At 35.3% G+C, this 20857-nt stretch overlaps 1 protein-coding gene across 22 annotated transcripts in view; it reads left to right on the top strand.

Moving 5' to 3' along the window:
• NAV3 (neuron navigator 3) overlaps window positions 1-20857 on the top strand; it is a 1262224-nt gene that overhangs the window by 1200974 nt on the left and 40393 nt on the right. For all 22 annotated transcript variants that reach the window (XR_013830383.1, XM_079936021.1, XM_079936019.1 and 19 more), the window contains 2 exons: window positions 4442-4525; window positions 18763-18874. Coding sequence is in view for 21 of the 22 variants with exons in the window: in XM_079936021.1 (XP_079792147.1) it covers window positions 4442-4525; window positions 18763-18874 (196 nt within the window). In the remaining variant the exon portion in view is untranslated. The remainder of the gene's footprint in view (window positions 1-4441; window positions 4526-18762; window positions 18875-20857) is intronic.

Genomic DNA, 20857 nt, shown 5'->3' with positions numbered 1-20857 from the left:
AATAATTCTATCAGGACTTAATTGGTTTTCCTTAATTTGGGCTTTTGGGGTTTTTTTTCTTTTTGTAATTGATGTGTCACATGTTTGGACCTGGCAGCATGATTATATTTATATGGAGTCCAGACAATAATCTGTGTTTTAATATTTAAATTTGAAACATCTGTTTCTCTGCTTTTTCTCCCCCTTTGTTAAAAGGGGCAGTGGTAAGTCAGAAAGTTATTCAGTCAGCTCACCTCTCATTTGCCTGACAGAATATGACCTCCATTCAGTAGAAGGTACGCTGAGCCTTTCCTTCCCCTTGCGAAGTTCTCTGAGCAGAGTTGCAGAAAGCCTGGGAAGCCTCTTTATAGAGCTGTGTCCACTAGGATGTCTGGAGAAAGGAGAGAGGGTATGCTGGCCAGCGCTATTGCCTGGCCTTCTTTGAATCAATACCCCACCAACAAACAGGAAGAGAACAGGAGCCCCACAGTCCAAGGCCCCCGGGAATGTATGGTCACATCAGACAGTCAGCCAGGTGCCCCCTGGCCTCTCACCCATACCTTCATGCTGCCAAGCCAGGTGGGATGCATTTAATGTATTTCTTACAAATCTCAGCCCTTAGGTGATCTGGAAATGGGCACTAAGGCTAGTTATTACTACCAGTTTTCAAAAATATCGCTGAATGAATGTGTAACCAAAAAAAGTTTTTTTTGTTTTTTGTGTGTTTTGTTTTCTTGCCTTTCAGTGCATAAGTCTTTTAACCACAGATCTCTCAGGTGTTATTTTCCTTGGGATTGTGTCCTATATCTTTGCGCTATTTAATATTTTTATATAATCTGGCAGTTACTTTTGTTTTTCTACATCTCCTTTAAGGGAAAACTATTTTGCACATAATTAACAATGACAGACACTGAAGGGACAATTTTATACAGTAAAAGAAATATGAAATCTTATTTATGATAGTTTCAGAGTCATTTTCAGTTCATCTAACTATTGAATTTCAAACGTAAAGTCATCTGTTTCTGTCTATCTAATCTGTCTATCTATCCCCATATACATCTATGTAAAGCGTATGTTTTATTCGGCTGATGGGCTGTCACTGAATTCTGAATGAACAAATGCAATGCAGGCATTTTTCATAATGATATTCCATCTTATTGTTTAGTACCACAGTTTTTTACATGTCTATTCAGATTATGTGATTTCAAAACTAAAGACAATATGTATTAAAAATATTTTCCCTTAACTAGTATTCAGTCTTGCCTATTTTATTACCTTCACAGACTTCACCTAACACAAGTAGGAAATATTCATCAACATATTGATACAACTTTACTGTGGCTTTAAAATTACGCAGCTGCTAAGAGAAAAGTCAGAACCATGTAAACTATGATTAACAGTCCCCCTAAAAATCCACAGTTCTTTTAAAGTTATCATTTTATAAAGTTTTTAGACAAGATATATTTTCCTATAGTTTAATCAGTCTTACATTCCATTTTTTTCTCCAGTAAGGTGACAAACATTATCACTGGTATAAATGCCTTCCTTTATTTTACCTATTGTAGTGCCTTTCCATGAATCCAATTGGTGCGAAAGTTGCCCTTTTATTAACTTCAAAGTAACAAAGCTATTATGATAAACTAAGTTAAGGGGGCATAAACTTAAAGCAGCATTTCACAAACATACTTTTAACAAACTTTTCACGGAGAACAATGTGACTCAAATTAAAATGTTCTTTTGTAACTAGTTTTATATGTTCTTGTAAATAATTAATGAAGAGCAATTTTCCAAAGATTGAAAACTGACCTTCTAATGGTGAACATTTTATATTTACTCATAGATACCAAATATAAGCAATATATTTGTGCAGCGTATTCTTCACAGTCCTGCTTTCTTTGTCATATTTTTAATTCCTATGAAACTGATAAAATACGCACAGCTGGTAAAATGAAGCAATTTTCTATAAGTATATACATTCAAGGACTCGTTGTCCAACAATTAAACCTTACAGTTGTTTGGGAGAATTGAAACTTTTCAATGTTACGTAGAGTCTTGCACTTCTTGTAGTGAATATTAACAAAGTTCTTCTATTTTAGAGGAAAACAAGCAATTTTAGCTTTAGAATTTAGTAACCCATTTTATCTTCATAGCAGGATTATTTTTAACAGTCTGAACTGGAATCAGCACTAATGGTCGTCACGGACCAATAAATGATAAATCACACAGAGCAGTGCTTTACAGCAATTTCTAACTCCTGCTGCACACCACATGGATGAATCTCAAAATACAATGTTAAGCAAAAGAAAACTGTCACCAAGAAAATCATGCCATGTGATTCCACTCGGATAGTTTTAAAAATAGGCCAAGCTAAAACATAGTGGCCAAACTATATAGGGAAGCAAGAAAATAATTATAACACAGGTCACTCCAGTGGTTATGTTTTCGGAAGGGAGAGGGGACAGAGATGAGGAAGGGGCAAGGGAGGACTTCCAGGGTCTTCAAACCCTCTTTCTGAGTGCATGAATATTCGCGACGATGAACCAGCGAGCTGTACATTTTCATTCTGTTCACCTTTAACATAGTGTGAAGGTTAAGTATAAGAGAAAGTGGGACATAACCTTATGCTAATTTCTGAGGGTACTAATTCTGATGTAATGACATTCCTTGTCATTGGAAACGTTTTGAACTATTAGATACGATTTGTTTTTTAAAAAGAGTGTTATTTATCTGATTAAACCTGCTAACAAACCTTGGAGTACAGTTCTCAAGGTCGTGAGTATGTGTGTGTCTGCGAGAGAGGGAAAGGAGGAAAGAGGGAGAAGGGAGTGGAAAAGAATAGAGGCTTTTTTTGGTTATTTAAAAAATTTTTTTTATTGAAGTAGAGTTGATTTACAATGCTGTGCCAATCTCTGCTGTACAGCAAAGTGACTCAGTTATATAGAAATTCTTTTTTTATATTCTTTCCCATTATGGTTGATCACAGGATATTGAATAGTTCCCTGTGCTATACAATAGGACCTTGTTTTTTATCCATCCTATATATAGTAGTTTGCATCTGCTAACCCCAAACTCCCAGTCCTGCCCTCCCCCACCCCCCTCTGCCTTGGCAACCACAAGTCTGTTCTCTATGTCTGTGAGTCTGTTTCTGTTTTGTAGCTAGGTGCGAAAGAATAGAGTTTTACTTACTGATGGACTGGAGATTAATAGCATCTTCTATAAATCATCTTTCTCTATATTATAGTGTCAGGAAAACAAAGGCATCCCAGGATGAGCTCAGAGCTAGGAACAAAGACACCTTTGTATCATGATGCTAATGCAAGGGACTTGGACATTCTAGCTGTTAACCAATAATGGAATAAACTTCTGGCTGTTACTAATAATGAAATAAACTTCTAGCACCCTAATTCTTAGGACTCCTGTGATCCATTTACAAGGCGATTTATTTTAATTGCATCCTCTCACTCCCTTCTCTCAAAAAAATAACCTTTTGGCAAATTTTCCCCCACACATAGTTTATTATAGATGTAGGTTGTAAAACATTCTGTACTTGTATCTTTTTATGGATGCAATAAAATTGGAGAACATACCTGTGGTTCTACATCAAGCCACAGTGAGAGGTTGACTTATCTCTTCATGCATAATATTCTGTGGGTCAAGCTGTTGCATGATAGCATGTCAATAGAAACTGGCCTATTTTAGAACTAGAATAAGATTTTCAAATACTTCTTAATCGTAAGAGTTACGGTTATGTACTGCAATATGTATAATTCTCTGAGATTTAAAATAAAACCCCAGAGCCACAAAAACTTAAATAAAATATAACTGAATATTATTTCTAGCTGGCCTACCTACATTTCCTTAGTGGAAGGGAAAAAAGTAGGAATAAAAGCCCTTTTTATTGAAAAGAGTTTGGAAAGTGAAGACAACTCTTTTCGATTCAATTCTTTGTTAGTAGAAAAAGAGGAAAGATAATGTTATAGCTGTCAGCAGATTTCCGGCACTTGGAAGAGAGCATCATTTCAATAGAGGAGCTAACAATATCTTCAAAGGTCATCATGCAGGTATAAGAATGAGGAACATTCGTCCATTGAGTATTGCCGCAACCTCCTCTTGGGCTTTGAGTCTAAAAACTTGGCAACTCAGAACTTTATCCAGTATTTTGGGTATCAAATCCTCCATGATGTGCAAGTTAGAAGGTGTTTTTATTTGCAAAATAGCATTCCCTTTCAGAAGTTGAACTCATTAAATGTCAAGATTGAAACACTGATTTTTAAGCTGAAGTTTAGAAATAATAGATGAAGATGTGTGTTAACGGAGAGTCAGCACTGAAAGCCAGACATGGCAGTCATAGTATTTAAAGAGTAAGAATTCCTGAAATTAAGCATTTTGTAAAGAGAAGTGTTTTCATCCGTCCACATAAGGTTCTGACATTTAAGATATGTTCCTTCCGCTTTGTTCACAGGCTCACCTCGTAGCAGCTTTTGAAAAGAGTTTAGGGAATATGACTGGCCGACTGCAAAGTCTAACCATGACAGCGGAACAGAAGGTATGTTCAGGAATTGCCACTGGGGCTTGAAATAAGATAGGAAATTGCATAGGGTGTTTAAACAATACCTGAGATGCAGCTCCTTAGAAATAATACTGAGAGGATCCATTCTAAAGTAAATTGGAACAATGGCAAGATAATACCTTTTCTTTTCGGATTTTAATTTAAAGACTTATGATTCCGATTAACCTATATTGGAACACACACACACACACACACACACACACACACACACACACACATGTTCTTTTCAGGCAGTCTATTATTTTACTTCTGACTGGAACTATTGAAAGCATACCAAATGTTAAGAAAAAGAAACAGGAAAAGAGTTAGAATATTCTAGGAATAATTTAACGCAGTTGATGAGAATTGCAGTCTGACAAGAATTTTCACAAATTCATGGTCTATAAGCCCAGTTATAGACCATGGCTGTGATCTGAGATACTCATGAAGAAGGCCTGAAGTAGAGGTTAGGGCTCTGTAAAGTAAGGGGCCTTACGTTACAGTATCCACGAGACAAGGAACAGTCCTGCATAATTTTGGAGTAACAAGACTAGTTGGCATCTGGGGACGCTGTCTTTGAAGTAAAGCTAAGCTACATCAAAAGCTTTAAAACAAACCTGAAGGATTTTATGGAGTAGAAGAAGGAATGGTTTAAAAAAAAAAAGCAACAGAGAATTTGGTTCACAAAGGCAGAAATATCAAAAGGTCCACACTGGATAGAAAGAATCTGGACACTTTCCATATGATGACCAGTAACTTACCTCCCTGCCATTAATTTGGTGGCCCTAACCTAAGTCCTTGGATGAGTGTCTAAAAAGTCTTTAAAATTGTGTGGAAATATTTGTAAGAATGGCATATGTGCATAATATGAGCAGATTTCCATGGTTTTCATCTAATTTTCAAAGAGATCCATATCTAAATAGTTTTGGATAATTTCAACTGATGTAGAATCAGTTCCTATATCTTTCCATAGGGATGGCTTCGATTTTGGCTTCAGTTCTGTAAAGTATGGCTTTGGCTTTAAAGAACTAGCATGTGTTATTGAGTTTTGTCAGTTTACTACTTTTTTTAAAGTTAAAAAAACAAAACAAAACAGAACTGAACAGTCCAATTAAACCAAAAGAGAAAATCAAATATTCCTATAGTTGCCTGGTATAATTATAGAACTGTATTCTGTTTGCCCTTATCTTTCATTCTCCCATTTCATAGCTCTCCCCTGCCCATGAAAGAGAACACTGTCCATCCCTGTCAAGCCTGTTCTGAAAGAGAAGATAACAAACTCCTTTGACCACATAAATTTTGTCTTAATCTTTTTGGGGGTGATACAATTTACCATTTCACTATGTAACATAAGAATTCAGCAAGTAGGATTACAAGGCCTTTTTAAGGGCATTCAGGTGGGAAAGATTATAAATGTTGGAGTCCAGTAGCCTCAAGTTTGAATCTCGGCGAGGTCTCTCAAGAGCTGGAGAATCTCCCTTTCGTAACCCTCAATTTTGTCATTATAGAAGTGGGAGTTATAATAACTACCTTGTAGAATCATTCTGAGGAGTGAGATACTGTAATATGTCACAGGTAGTGGATAGTCAACAAATGTTACCTTTCTTTATATTTCTCTCCTTTTTTTCCTTAAAAAATGTAAGATAAACCAAATTCATCATTGGTCATATGCCAGGCATATTGCTAGAAATCATGGTTAGTATTTAAGTCTCAATATCTTTAAGAAGTCAAAATTTATATATTTTGCCTCTCCATATTTCCTTCAGCTCTTTTTTATTTGTAGGCAAATTTCTCGTAGAAATTGGAAATATATACATGTTTGTTAATTTATAATGTCTATGAAAAATTCCTGAATATTTTAGAATTCATCTCCATAATACAAAGAATTGTATAATTGTTGCACATTATCTTTGAAGTAACATTGCCAAAATTGTAAAGTTTTCTCGGAAGATATCATGATGTCTGCAATTGCCCTTGCCATTTTTTTAACTGAAAGTAGAATGGTTGCTCTTTTAATTGAAATATGTATACACACAAAACGATGCTTATTTTATTTTATCAACATTAGGTTTTTTAACATTCACATTAGCATTGTATTTTATTAACAATGTTTATTTCATTATATTATTTATTTAACAATGTTTATTTTAGTAATCTGAGATTTATAACTTGCTTTTTTCCAGAGTGGTTTTGAGAATCTTATAAAGTTTATTGGATTATGATATAACACACTTCAATGACAGAATCTAGTGAAAACCAGTAGAGGAATGTATATAACAAGATACTTGAGCCTAGGTAATTACCACCCCAAAGTAGAAATTCACTGAACTGAATTGATTCTCAAGGAAGCTAAGGCACAAAGGGAGATTGCTTGGCATGTTTAGTTTTCATTTTCTGACCAGAAGAGCATAATTTAGATTGAAGAGACAAACTTTCAGACACTGAATTCAAGGACAAATTTATTGTAAAATTTCTTCAATTGGGGTCATGAAATAACAAAAGACAAAATCTCTGTTCAAATAGACATTTCTCTAAAAGCTGAGGGCATAACATTTAATCATATTTCAGGAAAGCCATTTTCTTCAGGGAGCTGAGATAAAAGGGCATATTGTTCTCTGGTGATCCAACAATCCTGGGAAAAAAGAGCAGAGAATATAAAGCAGAGGTTTTGAAATTCTGTTCTAGACTTCCAAGGTTCCTTTGTCCATTAGTCATGCACCAAAGTTATAATGAATTTCTATTGTGTATGAGATACTGTTCTAGCTACTGAGAATTCAGCAGTGAAATACACACACACACACACACACATACTTATATCCTAGTTTATAACCGGTTATAATATAAAATAGAGTTTATATTCTAGTAGGTGACAGAATATGATAAAAATATAATTCAACTATATGGGAATTTCAGGTGAAGGTAAGGACTACTGAAAAATTTAAAGCTAAGAATGAGTATATTGGGAAGCAAGGTAGGATGCTAACACATGAAGAACCGAAGGCCAAGGTGGTTGCATGTGCTTGGGTATCTACTTAAGAAATAGATAAACTAGGGAAAAAAAGAAAGAAAGAAAGAGATAAACTAAACTAGGACTCAGATCCAAGACTCCTGCTTCAGTGTGTGATTTTCAACAATCATATGGCATTAATAGCCTGAAAACTGTATCAAAATTTTAGTGAGGTTCATAGACCAAAATCACTCCCTTGAATAATGTTCTAAATTTTTTCCTTGCTTCCAGATGCCAAGTCACACCGATTCTCTTGCTAAATATATGTGCCAAAACACTGCTTTTATATACTTGTAGCCTGGTAAAAATAAATAAACAAATAAAAATAAAAGAAAGAAAAGACATGTATGAATAACTCAGGAGGCAGAAAATATGAGGTGCAATTAGAAGTATAACAGGACAGTGTCCTGAGTGTTCTCACAGAGAACCATTGCATTTTCACACTAGTTTTGGTGTGTGTGTGGGGGGGGGGGGTTGGGTTTTTTTGTGTGGTTTTTTGTTTTGTTCTGTTTTTTATTGAAGTGTAGTTGATTTACAATGTTGTGTTAATTTCAGGTATACAGCAGAATGATTCAGTTATATATATAGTTATGGAATAGTTATATCTATTCTTCTTCAAATTCTTTTCTCTTCCAGGCTATTACAAAATATCGAGTATAATTCCCTATGCTATACAGCAGGTCCTTGTTTGTTATCTCTTTTTTATATGGTAATGTGTATATATTAATCCCAAACTCCTATTTTTTCCCTCCTCCCCTTTCCCCTTTAGTAACCATAAGTTTGTTTTCTATGTCTGTGGGTCTATTTACATTAGTTTTAGAGGAGAGGTGGCCAAGAGGAGCCTTGTCAGGCTCTGGGAGGATGAAAAAAATTAATTCAGGAGAGATGGAGGGCCGCTTGTCATAGAGGAAGGAACACCATGACTGTGAACTGCAAGGAGGGAAATTATGGGAGACATTAAGGGAAAAAGAAGGAATGTGGAGGGAAATGTGGAACCAAGGCTTGAAGGATATCTAAGGAATCCGGTCCTTGGAAACAGGGAGCCATTCAAAGATTTTTGACACTAGGCTCACATGATAAAAGTTAGTTAATGAAGATCAGTCTAGCAGCATTTCCCAGTAGTTTAACAGCATTCCCTGTAGCTGCCAGAAGACCATGTGTTATGGAACAGTAAATCTATAAATAAGAGTAATTAAGATAATTGTCAGTAATGCTGCCCAGAGGGTGACACTATCTCTAGGTATCCCCTATACCTAAGGCTCAACAGATTGTGATGGTGACATAGTTTGATCAAGAATTTTACCTGGATTTCAGGTCCTTGTCCCTTAACTAGTACTTTTCCACCAAGATTCTTTAAAAGAATTAAGACCGAATGCCCTGAAGCATCTATTATATGTGATGAAACGGCTTCTTTTCAGTGCATCTAGAGTGGTACTAGCTACATACCATCCGTATCAGAAATGAAAAAATTGTCACTCAACTTATAGTTCAGGGTTTTATTTTCTTATGCTGCAATAAAGGTCATCAAAATGATAAGAATTCTGCAAATCTATATTTTTATGAATGAAATTTTTACACAACTACTGCTAAATCCTTGCAAATTTACTAAGACTATATACTCATTGACAATTAGAAGACTTTCAAATCACTTCCTTATATCTGTAGTGCCAGAGGCAATTAGAACATATGTTAAGGTGTGGTAGGTTAGTCTTGTTAGAAGGTCAGAGCATGACAGAGGAATATATTTTTGTTTGAGTAGTGAAGCTCAGATGTTGATTCTATGCTAACTATAAAGTCTAGGGTTTGCTCATTCTTACCTCTGTGAAACTACTTTTTTGGATGACTAGATGAATAGACACTTAAATGTTAAAATTTAGAAAATTCAAAACCAACTCTCTGGAAATAGATAATGTAGAAGCTAAAATTTTAGTTGAATTGTATCTTTACATTAACTCCTAGTTCAGGTTAAATATTTATCATCTAGAAGTGTTTTTAAAAATCTATGACTAGACTCAGAAAATACATTCATTAGCCTTTTACGGCATAGGATAATTTGAATCTGTAAGTTACTTATGGATTCAAGTTACTTGTGGTACTGGGGTTTGATGAATTCAGTTCATTTAGTTAGAACCAGGGCTGGCCAGGTTCTTTCAGCAGAAAACTTCACAAAATTTTAAGACACATATGAAGGGGTGGAGAGTGGGGTGTGTTCAAAGCAACTATAGCTAGATAATGTGAGATTAACTGTGTCAGTGTGAGGAAACAAAAGACTGGTTTAGTGGAAAAATTTTAAGAGCCTTGCCTAGAAGATCAAGTAGAAGGTCAGGCTGGTTGATGAGATTTGTTGCCAAGCTGTGAGATTCTCAATAAGGCCTGTGTCCAGGAGAAATTTGGAAAGAGGTCAGATGTTGTTAGGAAGTTAGGTTGGAAAAACACAGAGCAACGCCAGTATTATGACACAGTATTTGATCATTTGATCACTTTACTTTGAAGCATTTCAAGTCTGACCTTGATAGCTTGTTTAGCCTCAGAGACATGTAGAAAACAGTTAGAAGAGATACTGACTCCATCCAGCCTCTTTTACACAAGAAACTCACATGGACTACATTACTGGAATCTCACGTGGTCAGCCTATGTTTGGGGCATCGTTATCTTGAATGGCTCATTGTAGGTAAATGAAATTTGAGTTCGGTTCTCATGTTTTAAAGTATCGTTTTTGAAAAGTGGAAAATATCAATAAAATATTATCTGATCATCTTATTCCCAAGACCCTCTGAAGAGTTACTCCAGCCCCAATCTTCTCTTTGGGAGAAGAGTAGGAAATTGAAAACTACTAAATTAGAGGAACAAACTTCAAATTCATCTCTTGGTGGTATCTACATTTTCCAGGTTCTTTCTGAAGGTTTAATAGGGATTCTCAAAACTTAAGTTATCTTCTATTAGGTCACCTTTAAAATGAAAAGACTATGTGAAAATGTTTCAGATTATCAAAAGATTTTATAGTTGGTTATCTCTGGAACTCACTTCTAATTATTTTTCTAATCCACACTCCCTGCCACGGCCAAAACTAAAGCAGGGAGACCATAGTTGTCCTTGGCGGCAGCACTGCAAGCTCCATGATTATAGACATCTTAGAGAATATGTACCTTAAAAATAAATGTGAGCAATCAGCTATAACTACAAAGGGGAAAAAAGGAAGGCTAGAAATAAACTATTTAGAAATTTCTTTCTTAGTCCAGTTTTCATTCTAAAATTCTTTATATTCATAGCTATACACTTTTGGAAAAGAGAGAAAGGAAAACCCACTTTGTTGCCATCCAAAGGAAGTGATTCCACTGATTTAGCCACATTGAGACTTTCAGTTTATAATGAATAATAAAGTTATTGACGTTTTTAGTATATAGCATCCTAAGTGATCAGACACCCTCTTGTTAAAATATGCAGTAGAGTTGAAGTTTTACATCATTTTTTGAAGGGAAGAAACACCTGTTTAACATAGACCAGACATTTGAACAAAATCGTCCCAACATTTACTGAGATTAGATCATAAATCAGGTGAAAAGATAAACTCTCCGACAGATAAATAAGCTGAATGCATTAAATGGTCTGGATGCATAGAGAAGGAGCCTGTTCATTTTTCCTCAAAGGAAAACTAAGAGGTGTCATGTGGATGGAGACGTGTCACCATGGCCCTTAAGGGTGAAGGATATTCAAAGCACAGGAGGAAATCACATGGAAAGACTCAGAGAAAGAGATAGTGCTAGTTTGAATGATGGTGAGGGTGGATCTCATTAACTGAAGTAAGAAAAAAGGAAGGGACTTTTGCAGATATGGAGAGATAACTAGTTCAGGTTTAACACACTATCAGTGTAGAATTTAACTATCTTTGTTTTTTTTAATTTTTTAATTTAATTTTTTTATACAGCAGGTTCTTATTAGTCATCAGTTTTATACACATCAGTGTATACATGTCAATCCCAATTCATCCCATCATGACCCCCAACCCCTGCTGCTTCACCCCCTTGGTGTCCATACATATGTTCTCTACATCTGTGTCTCAACTTCATCCTAGAACACCGGTTCATCTGTACCATTTTTCTAGGTTCCACATATATGCGTTGATATATGATATTTGTTTTTCTCTTTCTGAATTACTTCACTCTGTATGACAGATGTTAGATGCATCCATGTCTCAACAAATGACCTAATTTCATTCCTTTTTATGGCTGAGTAACATTCCATTGTATATATGTACCACATCTTCTTTATCTACTCATCTGTCGATAGGCATTTAGGTTGCTTCCATGACCTGGCTATTGTAAATAGTGCTGCAGTGAACACTGGGGCTCATGTGTCTTTTTGAATTATGGTCTTCTCTGGGTATATGCACAGTAGTGGGATTGCTGGATCATATGGTAGTTCTAGTTTTTTAAGGAACCTCCATACTGTTCTCCGTAGCGGCTGTATCAATTTACATTCCCAACAACAGTGCAAGAGGGTTCCCTTTTCTCCACACCCTCTCCAGCATTTGTTGTTTGTAGATTTTCTGATGATGTCCATTCTAATTGGTGTGAGGTGATACCTCATTGTAGTTTTGATTTGCATTTCCCTATAATTAGGGATGTTGAGCAGCTTTTCATGTACATACGTCTTCTTTGGAGAAATGTCTCTTTAGGTCTTCTGCCCATTTTTGGATTGGGTTGTTTGTTTCTTTCATATTGAGCTGCATGAGCTGTTTATATATTTTGGAGACTAATCCTGTGTCCGTTGATTCATTTGCAAATACTTTCTCCCATTCTGAAGGTTGTCTTTTCGTCTTGTTTATGGTTTCCTTTGCTGTGCAGAAGCTTTTAAGTTTCTTTAGGTCCCACTTGTTTATTTTTGTTTTTATTTCCATTACTCTAGAAGGTGGATCAAAAAAGATCTTGCTGTGATTTATGTCAAAGAGTGTTCTTCCTATGTTTTCCTCTAAGAGTTTTATAGTGTCCGCTCTTACATGTAGGTTTCTAATCCATTTTCAGTTTATTTTTGTGTGTGGTGTTAGAGAGTGTTCTAATTTCATTCTTTTAAATGTAGATGTCCAGTTTTCCCAGCACCACTTATTGAAGAGACTGTCTTTTCTCCATTGTGTATCCTTGCCTCCTTTGTCATAGATTAGTTGACCATAGGTGCGTGGGTTTATCTCTGGGCTTTCTATCTTGTTCCATTGATCTGTGTTTCTGTTTTTGTGCCAGTACCATATTTTCTTGATTACTGTAGCTTTGTAGTATAGTCTGAAGTCAGGGAGTCTGATTCCTCCAGCTCCATTTTTTTCCCTCAGGACTGCTTTGGCTATTCGGGGTCTTTTGTGTTTCCATACAAATTTTAAGATTTTTTGTTCTAGTTCCATAAAAAATGCCATTGGTGATTTCATAGGGATTGCATTGAATCTGTAGATTGCTTTGGGTAGTATAGTCATTTTCACAATATTGATTCTTCCAATCCAAGAATATGGTATATCTCTCCATCTCTTGGTATCATCTTTAATTTCTTTCATCAGTGTCTTATAGTTTTCTGCATACAGGTCTTTTGTCTCCCTAAGTAGATTTGTTCCTAGGTATTTTATTCTTTTTGTTGCAATGGTAAATGGGAGTGTTTCCTTAATTTCTCTTTCAGATTTTTCATCATTAGTGTGTAGGAATGCAAGAGATTTCTGTGCATTAATTTTGTATCCTGCAACTTTACCAAATTCATTGATTAGCTCTAGTAGTTTTCTGGTGGCATCTTTAGGATTCTCTATGTATAGTATCATGTCATCTGCAAACAGTGACAGTTTTACTTCTTCTTTTCCAATTTGTATTCCTTTTATTTCTTTTTCTTCTCTGATTGCCATGGCTAGGACTTCCAAAACTATGTTGAATAATAGTGGTGAGAGTGGACATCGTTGTGTTATTCCTGATCTTAGAGGAAATGCTTTCAGTTTTTCACCATTGAGAATGATGTTTGCTGTGGGTTTGTCGAATATGGCCTTTACTATGTTGAGGTAGGTTCCCTCTATGCCCACTTTCCGGAGAGTTTTTATCATAAATGGGTGTTGAATTTTGTCAAAAGCCTTTTCTGCATCTATTGAGATGATCATATGGTTTTTATTTTTCAATTTGTTAACATGGTGTATCACATTGATTGGTTTGCATATATTGAAGAATCCTTGCATCCCTGGGATAAATCCCACTTGATCGTGGTGTATGAGCCTTTTAATGTGTTGTTGGATTCTGTTTGCTAATATTTTGTTGAGGATTTTTGCATCTATATTCATGAGTGATATTGGTCTATAATTTTCTTTTTTTGTAGTATCTTTGTCCTCATAGGGTGATGGTGGCCTCATAGAATGAATTTGGGATTGTTCCTTCCTCCACAGTGTTTTGGAGGAGTTTGAGAAGGATGGGTGTTAGCTCTTTTCTAAATGTTTGATAGAATTCACCTGTGAAGCCATCTGGTCCTGGACTTTTGTTTGTTGGAAGATTTTTAATCACAGTTTCAATTTCATTATTTGTGATTGGGCTGTTCATAGTTTCTATTTCTTCCTGGTTCAGTCTTGGAAGGTTATACCTCTCTAAGAATTTGTCCATTTCTTCCAGATTCTCCATTTTATTGACATAGAGTTGTTGTAGTGTTCTCTTAGGATGCTTTGTGTTTCTGTGGTGTGTTGTAACTTCTTTTTCACTTGTAATTTTATTGATTTGAGTCCACTCCCTCTTTTTCTTGATGAGTCTGGCTAATGGATTATTAGTATTGTTTATCTTCTCAAAGAACCAGCTTTGAGTCTTATTGATCTTTGCTATTGTTTTCTCTGCTTCTATTTCATTTATTTCTGCTCTGATCTTTATGATTTCGTTCCTTCTGCTAACTTTGGGTTCTGTTTGCTCTTCTTTCTCTAGTTCCTTTAGGTGTAAGGTTAGATTGTTTACTTGAGATTTTTCTTGTTTCTTGAGGTAGGCTTGTATAGCTATAAACTTCCCTCTTAGAACTGCTTTTGTCACATCCCATAGGTTTTGGATCATCGTGTCTTCATTGTCATTTGTCTCTAGGTATTTTTTGATTTCGATTTCTTCAGTGATCTCTTGGTTATTAATAGTAACATATTGTTTAGCCTCCATGTGTTTGTGTTTTTTTACGCTTTTTTCCCTGTAATTCATTTCTAATCTCATAATGTTGTGGTCAGAAAAGATGCTTGATATAATTTCAATTTTCTTAAATTTACTGAGGCTTGATTTTTGACCCAAGATGTGATCTATCCGGGAGAATGTTCCATGCGCACTTGAGAAGAAAGTGTAATCTGCTGTTCTTGGGTGGAATGTCCTATAAATATCAATTAAATCTATCTGGTCTGTTCCATCATTTAAAGCTTCTGTTTCCTTATTTATTTTCATTTTGGATGATCTGTCCATTGGTGTAAGTGAGTTGTTAAAGTCCCCCAGTCTCACTGTGTTACTGTTGATTTCCTCTTTAACTGCTGTTAGCAGTTGCCTTATATATTGAGGTGCTCCTATGTTGGGTGCATATATATTTATAATTGTTACATCTTCTTCTTGGATTGATCCCTTGATCATTATGTAGTGTCCTTCCTTGTCTCTTGTAACATTCTTTGTTTTAAAGTCTATTTTATCTGATAGGAGTATTGCTACTCCAGCTTTCTTTTGATTTCCATTTGCATGGAATATCTTTTTCCATCCCCTCACTTTCAGTCTGTATGTGTCCCTAGGTCTGAAGTGGGTCTCTTGTAGACAGCACATATATGGGTCTTATTTTTGTATCCATTCAGCAAGCTTGTATCTTTTGGTTGGAGCATTTAATCCATTCACATTTAAGATAATTATCTATATGTATGTTCCTATTACCATTTTCTTAATCGTTTTGGGTTTAGTTTTGTAGATCCTTTTTTTCTCTTGTGTTTCCTACTTAGAGAAGTTCCTTCAGCATTTGTTATAGGGCTGCTTGGGTGGTGCTGAATTCTCTTAGCTTTTGCTTGTCTGTAAACCTTTTGATTCCTCCACCGAATCTGAATGAGATCCTTGCCGGCTAGAGTAATCTTGGTTGTAGGTTCTTCCCTTTCATCACTTTAAGTGTATCATGCCACTCCCTTCTGGCTTGTAGAGTTTCTGCTGAGAAATCAGCTGTAACCTTATTGGAGTTCCCTTGTATGTTATTTGTCGTTTTTCCCTTGCTGCTTTCAATAATTTTCTTTGTCTTTAATTTTTGCCAATTTGATTACTATGTGTCTCGGCATGTTTCTCCTTGGGTTTATCCTGTATGGGACTCGCTGTGCTTCCTGGACTTGGGTGGCTATTTCCTTTACCCTGTTAGGGAAGTTTTCAACTAGAAACTCTTCAGATATTTTCTCGGGTCCTTTCTCTCTCTCTTCTCCTTCTGGGACCTCTATAATGCGAATATAGTGTGAATATTGTTGCATTTAATGTTGTCCCAGAGGTCTCTTAGGCTGTCTTCAGTTCTTTTCATTCTTTTTTCTTTATTTTGTTCCGTGGCAGTGAATTCCACCATTCTGTCTTCCAGGTCACTTATCCGTTCTTCTGCCTCAGTTATTCTGCTATTGATTACTTCTAGTGTATTTTTCATTTCAGTTATTGTATTATTCATCTCTGTTTGTTCTTTAATTCTTCTAGGTCTTTGTTAAACATTTCTTGCATCTTCTCAGTCTTTGCTTCCATTCTTTCTCCGAGGTCCTGGATCATCTTCACTATCATTATTCTGAATTCTTTTTCTGGAAGGTTGCCTATCTCCACTTCATTTAGTTGTTTTTCTATGGTTTTATCTTGTTCCTTCAACTGGTACATAGCCCTCTGCCTTTTCATCTTGTCTATCTTCTTGTGAATGTGGTTTTTGTTTCACAGGCTACAGGATTTTAGTTCTTCTTGCTTCTCTTAACTATCTTTTTAATGAAAGACAATTTATACTTACAAAGTTCTCTAAAAGAACTGCTAATCTGAATTTGGCTAAACTAATTATTTCATTTATTTTTTTCCCCACATTATATAACAAATATATTTCTTACTTAGTTATTCTTCTTTTGGGCTTATTGTGCCACACTGAGTAACAACTACCCTGCTAATATCTGTTGTTGTTAAAAATATACTTAAAATTTTAGAAAGTGATCATTCTTCTATTTCATTAAACACAGTTTTCTGAAAAATCAATATTACCTGAACATTTTACTTCTAATTAAAAAAAAAATAGTTTTTAGAAGAGATTTCTCTAGAAAAGGGTAGAATTTTGACAGTAAAATAAGTCAGCCAACCCATAAAATTAAGCTAAGTTTTTAGACATTTGTATGAGATTTCAATATCATTTTTCCTCTTTAAACCTAAAGCCAAATGTTTTAGCAGATTTTTAATCCAAAATACAAGCACTGTTAATTTTAAATTCAAGGACGAAAATCTGACTTTATTTAAAATTTAACATTCATCTTAGTCTATATGTTATAAAATTAACTATTTCAATTATGTGATTCACTAAGTATGCACTATAGGTATTCTTTTGTGAATAAATTCCTGGTAAAAGCAGAATGGATTTCCAATAAATATTTCATCACTTTGGAGATTTATTTTAAGTGGGAAATAGATTCAATTTTGGTACAATTATCTATTACTAGTTGGACAAGTGACAGAATATAGATAAAACTCAGAGGGACTGAGAAATTATGATGGATTGAATTTGTCATGGTATTGGCAGTTTTCACAAACCTGTTTTTTTTCCTTTATGATAAATAAATGCAAATGAAATTGTACTCAAGTATCTGAAGATCCATCTATGAATCCAGGAGGTCGCTATTGATTTTCTATTATGAGATTCTTTGACTTATAAGCTATTAAAAGTCTGTAAGAGGGTTTGTTTTTTAAAAATACCTAACTGTCTTCTATCAGGAATATGCCAGATACTCAGAGAAGATAGATATGTGAGATGCCAAGGAGCTATTCCAAACTTGGATATCGTTTCAGTTAGCACCACCTATCTTTTTTTTTAAAAAGTGTCTAAGGCTGGAATAGTCATTGGACATTCTCATGTATGAAGCAGTTTCCCGCAGAGGTAGTTGTCATGGTCCTGCCTTTTTTCATATATACTGGGAGACACTAAGTAGGGATAAACTGCTTACCATGGAGTGAAGAACCCAAGCCTGATTCTTTGGCTTTCTGCCGAAGAAAGAAAATGGAGAAAATGATGAATGACAAACACGTTATGGAGGAATTCTCCCCCCCTAGAGGCTGACAAAAATTCTAATTTTTAGGCTTGCTATCACTGCCAAGAAGGATACTCCTTGTATTTGTGCTCCTGATGGAAATATTGCTTCTGCTGAAACAGCACTGCAGTTCCTTGTTGTTGTGTTGGTGCTGTTATCTTATCTTCCTAATAGTGAGTCCTTTATTTCTGATAAAGATATTCATTTAAATGACTATGAGAGATCAAATTTATACACGGATTTTCGTTGAGACGTAGCTTAAAATTACCCTTAATTCAATAAGAAAATAGGTGTTTTATAAAAATTTGATTTGTAAACTTTTTAAATAATTTAACTATTTTAAGGACTATACATTACATATATTTCTATTCACTTTTTTAAAATTCCTGTATTGCTTTGGCTTGGTGAAACTAGATCTTCATAGTAGGAATTTTGTTGGATGAACAGTGCCAGAATCTAAGATGACATATGGCATTTAATAGGAGTGAGTTAGGAATTAATTCCAGGTTTTGTTCTTGAATGTAAAGAATCTATTTCCTAAGGGCAAAATAAATGAGAAAATCTAAAATCACTCATTTGACAAAAACTCAGGGTTTCCAGTTAACAGTAAATGCAATATGATGTACCAGTGCAATAATAGTATTTATCTACGTAATATAATCATGGGTAGTATTAATAAGTTTGGTATCTGAAATGAGCAGTGTGATATCTTGCTTTATATGGTACTGGTCAGCTCTGGGTACCACCCTTTTAAAGAAATAAAGACTGTTCAGACCACATGTATAAGAGAATAACCAAGACATTATTTTTTAATTCTCTATTGCATTTACCTTCTTACATTTACAAGTAAGAGGTTGTAAGACACAACTTGAAAGGTCAGCCACGCATCTAAATCTACCAGGACATTAGCACTACATAAAATCAAACTCATTTGATAGTGAGCTATGAATAAGAATCTTTTACTTTTAAAGCTCCTAAATTCTGTTTGTTTCACAGGAGTCTGAACTGATCGAACTAAGAGAAACCATTGAAATGCTGAAGGCCCAGAACTCTGCTGCCCAGGCAGCCATTCAGGGAGCGCTCAATGGTCCAGACCACCCTCCCAAAGGTATGTTTAGAAATCTTGCCATTTTTCATCCAATCTGCTAGGAATCTATTTTTATTCATTAATTAGAGCAAAGCTGCTTTTACTCAGTCGCACTGCCTTTTATAATATATCAACATAAGTTGCTACTAATGCAGTCAGAATCTCAGAATTTAAGAACAGTAGGCTTCAGTATCAAACTGACCTTAAGGAAATTGCTTCTATAGTCCAACACTTTTCTCTGAGGAGGTTGGTTAATGTATTCATATCTGCCTTCAAGCAAAACAAACCTGGGAAGGAGTATGGAAATCTAGATCTGTATGTAAAAATACAATAATCAATATGGTGAAGTAGTGGATACTGGGAGCAACTTGTCCTGGGTGGGGGCAATAAAAAGGTACATTTTCTGTAGAGAACTTAAAAAACAGTAAGAAAATGGACTGAACATTGGTGTATTTTTAATTATTACTGTGCTTCAGCAATTGGAAGCAATGATAAAATAATCTTCTCTGCCACCACCCTACTCCTTAAATTGTCACTGAAGAAATACTCTGTGATAATGTCATGTCATTGTTTTCTTTGCATAGGTTGTCCTATTCTGACTCTTTTCAGTAGCATTCAATATGCTCAACTCTTGACCAGCTGAAAAATGTTTTCCTAAATCCTGAGTGCTCTGTCATCTCTCTTCGCATTTCCAGATGAATTTTGGGAAAGCTTGATGGAATCATTCAATGTCTTCAACAGCCAGTTACACTTCAGACCATGGGAGTGTGGTTTCTCTTTCCACTACTCCAGCAAAACTGTTCTCTCCAGCATCAATAATGACTTAGATGACTCTAAATCCAGTACAAAGTTTAAAATTCTTATTGTATTTGTTGTGCAAATAGCATTTGATGCTGATGTCCACTGCATCCTACTTGAAATATTCACTTCTTCTAATGCTCATGACATCCACATTCTTAGTTTTTCTTCTGCTCCTTTGAAATTTCTTTCAGTTTCTCTTGTAGATTCACTCGTTTGTATGCATTTGTTAAATGTTGATGTTTCTTAGAATGCAGTCCTAAACTGTCTTCCATTATGATTTTATACATTATGATTCTCTTCATCCTATCTAAAATTTTGTACAAGCTCATCTAGTACTCTACCTATAATTATTATTTGTGTTGATAACTGTCAAATATATCTCTCCAGGGCATGCTCATCTCTTGAGTTACAGATCTGTATATCTAGCTGCCAAAGAGAAAACTCCATTAGGTTATCTTCGGATGTCTGTTTGTCACCTGAAAGTCAACATCCCCAAATTTGAATTTGTCTTCTTTCTTCTCAGACCTGCTTTGCCTTCAGTGTTCCTTTCTCAGTAAACAGCATCACCATCCTTCCATGTGGCCAGAAATCCTCCTCTTCGTACACAGTAAATCACTAAGTTCTATTGATTCTATCCATTAAATATATCTTGTTCCCTTTTCTCTGATCCTGCTATCACCATGCCTCATATCTCCCCTGAACTATGACCACAAACTCCTAAGTCTCAAGGAGCCTTCCTGCTCTTCATCTTTCACCTCCTTATGCCATTCTTCACACTGAGACCAGAGCAGTTGTGTAACAATATATATTTAAAAGGTATCCCATTGCCTTTGGTTGAAATACTAACTCCTTAACATGACATAATCTCTCTTGGCCAGCTTCGTTCATTCAACAAGTACTTATTGATATTACCATTTATGTGCTAGACGCTGTTCTAGACCGTGTGTCTTGCTATTTTGTCATGTTGTGTATTTCATATTTCAGCTACGCAGAACTTCTTTCAGTTCTTCAAAAGTTCTTTATATATTCTCTTTATTCTACTTGGAACTTTCTACCCTGTTTGTTCAGCATAAAAACTTTTTGAGATCTTGCAAGAGTTAGCCTAAACATGCCTGCTTGTGCCTAAACTATATGAGGTCCCTCTATGATGTGTTTCTGGAAATAACTGTACTTCCCTCATCAAAATTTGCATTAAGACACTTT

The sequence above is a fragment of the Stenella coeruleoalba genome (genome assembly GCF_951394435.1).
Source record: "Stenella coeruleoalba genome assembly, chromosome: 11".
Taxonomy (NCBI): Eukaryota; Metazoa; Chordata; class Mammalia; order Artiodactyla; family Delphinidae; genus Stenella; species Stenella coeruleoalba.
This window is presented reverse-complemented; position numbering and strand designations above follow the sequence as displayed.